This window comes from Mercurialis annua, linkage group LG6 (assembly GCF_937616625.2).
Source record: "Mercurialis annua linkage group LG6, ddMerAnnu1.2, whole genome shotgun sequence".
Taxonomy (NCBI): domain Eukaryota; kingdom Viridiplantae; phylum Streptophyta; class Magnoliopsida; order Malpighiales; family Euphorbiaceae; genus Mercurialis; species Mercurialis annua.
Genome location: NC_065575.1, coordinates 31012895 through 31019568, shown reverse-complemented (window position 1 = coordinate 31019568; position 6674 = coordinate 31012895). Strand labels below are relative to the sequence as shown.

The 6674-nt window shown below is 33.6% G+C and overlaps 1 protein-coding gene across 3 annotated transcripts; it reads right to left on the bottom strand.

The window, feature by feature from the left end:
* Nucleotides 1-1342: 1342 nt before the first annotated feature.
* LOC126653610 (uncharacterized) lies at nucleotides 1343-6467 on the bottom strand. 3 transcript variants are annotated; one of them, XR_007632278.2, is made up of 10 exons: nucleotides 6356-6467; nucleotides 6149-6271; nucleotides 5642-5839; nucleotides 5437-5515; nucleotides 4884-5029; nucleotides 3996-4109; nucleotides 2362-2493; nucleotides 1726-1839; nucleotides 1521-1624; nucleotides 1343-1414 (listed from the first exon to the last, which is right to left on the bottom strand). XR_007632278.2 is itself a non-coding variant. In XM_050347542.2 (9 exons), exons 1-9 carry the CDS (start codon nucleotides 6407-6409, stop codon nucleotides 1586-1588), a joined length of 999 nt encoding a protein of 332 aa, XP_050203499.1. In that variant the 5' UTR covers nucleotides 6410-6467; the 3' UTR covers nucleotides 1343-1585. The 3 variants fall into 3 exon arrangements, 2 of the variants coding, with proteins under 2 accessions (XP_050203499.1, XP_050203500.1); XM_050347542.2 differs by having other exon boundaries at nucleotides 1343-1624; XM_050347543.2 differs by lacking the exon at nucleotides 3996-4109 and having other exon boundaries at nucleotides 1343-1624.
* Nucleotides 6468-6674: the final 207 nt, after the last annotated feature.

Below are 6674 nucleotides of genomic sequence, written 5' to 3'. Positions count from 1 at the left end.
TCGGACAACCACTGTCTGGTTAGCTTCTACCCTGTTTTGCAGGTCTCATTCACCGGTTCATAAGGCAAACCCCATCACTTAACTTGAATATACTCCCTCCATTTTTAATTTATAGACATTATTTAAATTTTTTATTTTAAATTTTAAGCACTTAATTATTATTTTAAGGAATTATTATCATTTATATCCTCATTAATTATATTGTAAGTAGAAAGAATAAAAAAATAGCAATTTTTTATTACTTCTGCCCCCAATATCCCAGTGTTGATTATGGCATTTTTTTCCGCTAAAAAATGTCATTCTAGCCGTTTTGAATGACTAAAACGATATCAAATAAGACATTTGGGCTATAAAGGCCAAAAAAATGGGCCTTTTTATGTTAAAAAAATAAAAAAAATGAGATGTGGGATGCCGCTGCCACATTTTTAATATGTGCTTAATTTGCGAAACGCGTTAAAAATTTATATTTTATTTGAAAAATTATATTTTCTTCTATGTAAAATCACGTTTATTTTGTATTTTACATGTACATTTCTATTAATAGTATGAAATTATATTCTATTAAAAATATTGATATGATGACGTTATTCTATATTAGTTTTATTAAAAAGTTAGATTTTACTTTTTTATGTCTAAATAAAATAAATTGCTATTGATGTGGTTTTCAGTTAGTACAATTCTCATCAAGATATATGTATTAAAAAATAATATAAATTCTAAAATTAATATTACGCAATAATTGTTTTTTAAATATGTTAATTAAAAATATATTAATTTATTAATTGATGAAAGAAAGCCAAAGCAACGCTTGGCCAACTTGCTAGTTTTCCATTATAAAGATAAAAATGTATTGTTTCTTCTCTATCCATTACAACTCATCACCTGAAAATTATCGAATAAGTTGTAATAAAAGAAAAAGAATTAAACTAAAAAAGAATGAGAATGATGAAAATGACGAAGAGAATGTTGAGGTGGAGAATGAGTCTTGGCTATGGAAGAAATGGGTCCATCTCATTTAAAAATAAATAAAAAAGAAACTACAAGTGTTGTTTAAAAAGAAAATGACATTTTGGGAAATAAATGAGCAAGTCAGAGACAAAGAATTTGATAAGATGACATTTGGTAATTTTTTTAATTAAGTGATTTTAAGAAAATGCATTTGATAAGATAAAATATGTAAATTAAATATGAAATTAAACCAAATACAATATTCAATTCATATCTTAATCTTCAAACTAACAAACACAAGAATCCATTTAGAAATAAAATGAATTCCACTGTAGAATTTAATCAAACACACATCTAACTAGTTTAATATCTATTATAACAAAATACATTACTATGACTATAATAAATTTAATTACTACATAAATTGACGAGTCATGTTATGAGCCCCGACGCACGTAATACAAAACTAGCAAGTAAATAAAACAAAAATAAGTATAAATTGATAAAAAAAAAAATTAAGATCACAATAACACAATAATTCTCCTAAACTGAGACTGATCTAGATTACTGACCTAAAAGCATACACTTGCACAATGGAGAAAGTGCAACTTCATACTATGCTCAGTGACCATGAATATTAAGACGAGGCTGCTGTGCTCCCACTTTCTTGAATAAGCTGAAAACAGATGCAGTTATACTCAGATTCAATTAAGTGAAAAAGGAACTGTTTGAAAATCAATATCGACACATTCTTAAAAAAAATCAATATTGACGTACCAAAGAGCCAACTCGTTCGTATGCTTCCATAACTTTAACATCACGCTCATCTTCGTATCCTACTTGGAGTATTCGTGGTCCATTAACAGACCAAAAGGCTCTAAGACCTGCCTCCTGTGATTGTACATCAGAAACTATCAAAAATCGTAAGAGAAGAAAGGTGCAGGGTCCAATCATACTCGGAAGAAAAGTTTGATCCCGGCTCAGAAGGAACCTTAGCTACATGCTTAAAATTTGCAAGTCGAAATCAGTGTATCAGCCTTGATACAGATAATAATGAAGAGAAATGCTAAAAGCATGCTGCCGAGTGCTCATAACTTGAGTAATTCTTCAGAGTAGCACCTTTATTCTTAGCATAAGCATACCATGTTAAAATAGCAAAACTTGACAAATAAATATAAACAATCCATCTAGACTGGTGTTGCTTATACTTTTAAGTCTACAAATATACACATAATCCTAGCTGACTAATTCAAAAACCTATTTATTTGCAAAATTAACACACAAATAATATAACTATTGCACAGCCTTGAAATTCTTTTGCAATCTTTCCGCTAGTTTATCCCCAGTTTTTCGCCAAACAATGCATATTTAAATTACACTAATAGCCAAGGGACATAAATATTGATAATTTACCTGTAAAATGATCAAGTAAATAGACTCCAGTGCTTGAACACGAATTTCAGCGTCATTGCATGGTTCACGCTCGATTGAAAGCGCACTGGATAGCTCAAGAGGCATCTTGGATGTATCTTGATCATTGTATACCTGGGAAGGAAAAGCACGGGTCACTAACTTCAGCCACATAGAAAGCAAGAAACAAGGAATCCAGACTTTCAAATAGAATAAGCGCCACAGCTATAAAGCACCAACACTACTCCAGGGTGCAGTATCTAGGGGGGCATGCCGGGGACACAAAGACACTACGGGGATACGTATCTGACACCACAAATTCAGTGTCCCGACACTTTTTACTATTCAAAGATCGGGGACACGCCGGGTCACTTCAAGGTGGTATTTTAGTTAATTTGAAATCTTTTTTTAACATGGGTCTTCTTTTATGATCGAAGAAAAGTTCAAATTGAATTTTCCAATTTTTCATCTTTTAAGGGAAGAATTTGGTGATTTTGATTCCACCACATGGAACCATCTTATTGGTGACTTGTTCATGATGACGCCACTCCAAATCTGAAATCATAGCAATTAAACTAGTATGACAACTGGTTTCTTCCTCTTTTTGTGAACGGAATTGAAGTACTTACTCATTTATCAATTCAACAAGAAGAAACAAGTTTACTCCTAAACAAGTGGAGGATCTAGTGTTTGTACACACTTTCCGTCTTCTATTTCAAAAGACAACGCAATATGAGGAAGGAGAGACAAAAATGTGGGACAATTGCGTTGATGATATTGAGACGTCGGGTGGTGCAGGTACTCCTGAGATTGCTAATATATTCCTTGATGAACCAAAATTTGAGTCTATCTTTTAAAATGTCTTTCCTCATACCTTGTACCCGTTTCGGTGCTTCATATATCCTATCACAGATCTTTCAAGTGATTCATGCTGTCAAGACAAGATGCAATATTGTCTGCAGATGCCTACACAAAGATGGCTTTACATGGCTCATGACAGGACATGAGAAATACGTGAAAGGATTTGAGATGGTTAATCGGTAAGAGAGATCAACATTTCTCACTACTTAGAATCATGAACTGGATAATTTCATTAGGATCTTCCATTCACTTTTGCTACCATCAAGAACGTATGTGTTGTTAAAATACAGAGACCACTAACATTTATTATACAGTTTAACAAAATAATCCTGATTATTGTTATTACATTTGTTGCAAAACTACCGAATAATGAGAATTAAAAGGGGATGCTTTAAGATTCTATTGACATTGCCTTCAAATGTAATTGTTAGAGTGGAAATAAATTTTTTCAAATTATGCATGATACTTATTGTTAGGGTGAATTATATTGTTTTTTCCTTCACCAAATAGAATTTAGCTTGACCTCTGTCTATGAGGTTGCTTGCATCTACTATCAGCATTGGTTTTATTTCTTTGATGTTAAACCTTTTTCTGTTCTTCCTTTTGTGATATTTTTCTTTCTCAATTACATTTCCCTATAACAATGGATTTTACAAAACTGTAATTACGTCTCATAAAACATTTATAAAATGTCTAACTCTTAAAATAAGTCCACTTAAAAATAAAAGAAAAGAAATATTGAAGGATGAAGGATGAAGGGAAAGGACAAGAGTTACTTTATTGCCAGCAACAGGCAGAAGTAGAGCTGGCCACAGAAACTCGGATTCCAAAAGCAAATCTTGTAGCTGACTCTCGGCTTCAAAACAGCAGTTGCGAATTGTTCCAGAAACCTGGAAACAAAATATGATGTCACATTGCCAAGCTTAAGCAGTGTATTTGTCAAGTATGGCTTTCTATATATTCAATTGAGCTTGGCAACGAACTTTTACTTGCATATATGCACAAGATGCAGGTTAACTTTATTTCTCTAATTTTTTTTCACTCTGCGTGTTTATTCAAGAGTTGTATTGAGCCTGATCACATAAAAATGTCCTGAAAGAAGCTTCTTCTATCTTTAGGTATTATACATCAAACTACAGCTCTTTCGCAACATTTGGTACATAGAAAATTGCTAAGGAACAGAACAAAAATTATACGGAATAGTCATTTCTTGCTGTGGTTCAAATTTAAGAAAAATGATAGTAATTTTGTGGTCTCAAGACTTTTATGGAATAAGTATTCTCTCAAAAGTTAAAGAATAGTTATGCTATCCCTTAGGGATAGCTATGCTATTCCATAAAATATTCTATTCTGTAAACCAAACATGGGCTTTGTTTCTTTCAGCAGTTATAGGCAAGCATCACAACACTGCCAAGTCCACTAACAAAGATACTACTCAATCCAAAAATTAACAGACCAGAAGAGGGATTCTCACGTGTGACTCCTTAAAAGGAGTTTCTAAGAGCCAGTGATAGCAACCTATGTAAAGCTAGACAGACTTTTCCTTATTCGGGGAAGAAGACAAGTGCTACTAATCAAACTCTAAAGGTGTTCTAATATGACCACTAAATTATTTCTGGAAGCTTGGAAAAAGTTTAGAGCTGCAAGTTACTAATTATGCATACCCCTTTCTTCCGCAATGTACTAGTTGAGTCAAACTGTCTGAGAATCTGCTTTATCAAACCTCGCTTAGGGTCCAATAACATTTTCCGACCACTTTCTTTCTGTGATATATTTACAATAATGGAACCAACATGGTCAAATGGGTCATCTGGCAAATACACAAAAAATGTTAGACCTATAGTATAGAAAATTTAAAACTATACAAGTAAGAAAAGCAATAGAAATCATACAGTACGGCGAAACTAAATATATTAATATACAGCCAATCACATGCATTAACATCAAGAGATGCATCTTTGACAATGACGGGGGCCTTCCGTTCTTGCAAAGAGAGTGTTGTACACAATCGAGCATACAGATTGTTCTCAAATTAATTCATTTTTCAAGGATTTCAAGCATAGTTCATAGAGAGAGGCCTCAGGTAAGATCACCATGGGTGTATCAGTGCCACCTAAGTTATTCTTATGAAGTAAACGTGCAACGGTAAGATGTAATCCCGTACTTCCATACTAAAATTCCCAAAATAGACAACTTGCATGCAGAAGCGAAACATACCTCTAGTTTCTCCTGAGGATCTACAGAATGATCTCACAAGCTTCATAACAAACAGTCCTTGCATCTTCTCGTCATCAGTCTAGCGAACACGTAAAATGCTCACAATCAGTAGTCATAATTCTGGTACATTACTAACTTCCAAAAATAGAAGAGTATTTTCAATAGCAACAAATATGTTTTTGAGATATAATAACAGAGAAATCACCTGTAGCAAGGACGAAATACCAACATCGAGGTGAGTAAGATTTACTAGGAGCATTACCAGCAAGTGAGTAATGCTGGAATCTGGCCTGTATAACAAATGCATAGCCATTTGAACCATTCCCATCTCAATCATCTTTGCAGCTAAGTCTGCGTTTTGCGAGAGATTGACTAGAGCTTCAGCCGCAGGCTCAGAAATGTCCTGAAATGTTAGAATAGACATAGTTATAAGCCTTCAATCCACAAAAAGTCACCAACTTTTGCGTGTTTTAGGTATTTAACATGAACTTTTACTTTTAGCATAAAAATACACGAAGTATCTAATTTTTGCAGATAAGACCATGTTCGCATTTTCTTTGAAAAACAGGACCGTTTTCGGTAAAAACAGTGTTCTTTTATGTCCAAAACGATGCCGATGTTATTATTGCAAAAATTTGATACTTCATGTATGTTTATGCCAAAATTAAAAGTTCGCGCGATAGCATTGGATTAGCATACAAATAAAAGGAACCTTAGTTTGGTTTAAAAGAGGAGATAATGAGGAGAGCAGATGATTGGCATAGTTGGAAAGAGACTGTAAGCCATCTTGGGATCCTGTTAAGTCCCTAACTATAAGGATTGCTGCCTTTTGAACCTGCTCAAGTGAGTCGATTAAATTTTGTTAAATTTGTTTTACCAAATTAAATTAAACCCAACGAGCAATTTTGAGGGAACTTACTGGCAAAGAAGGAGAAGAGAGGAAGCCAACTAGCTCTTCAAGCTCTGTCGCCATTGCTTCTCTTTCCCACCTCTCCCACAAAACTCGATTATCAGCCTCGCCGTGTTAGGCTTTCTGTTTTAATTTTTTTAACCTCTACGACACGTCGTTCATCACTAAGCTCCACTCGTTTAACTTTGGGACAAGATGCTAAAAATAAAAAGAACGAAGGGTCACTTTACCCTCCCGAACTTAACACAAAGTATCAAAAACGTTCAAATTAATAAAATCGAATTATTTTTATCCTGAATTTGACAAAACCAGTTCAAAAACACCCCTA

Bases quoted from the DNA above. Each gene is read 5' to 3' on its own strand.
- LOC126653610 (XM_050347542.2), bottom strand. From the start codon at position 6,409: ATGGCGACAGAGCTTGAAGAGCTAGTTGGCTTCCTCTCTTCTCCTTCT. The intron at 2,494-3,995 runs GTAACTCTTGTC...TTTCCTTCCCAG, and splicing joins TGCCTGTTGCTGGCAATAAA to GTATACAATGATCAAGATAC. The intron at 1,840-2,361 runs GTAAATTATCAA...GTACAATCACAG, and splicing joins TTTACTTGATCATTTTACAG to GAGGCAGGTCTTAGAGCCTT.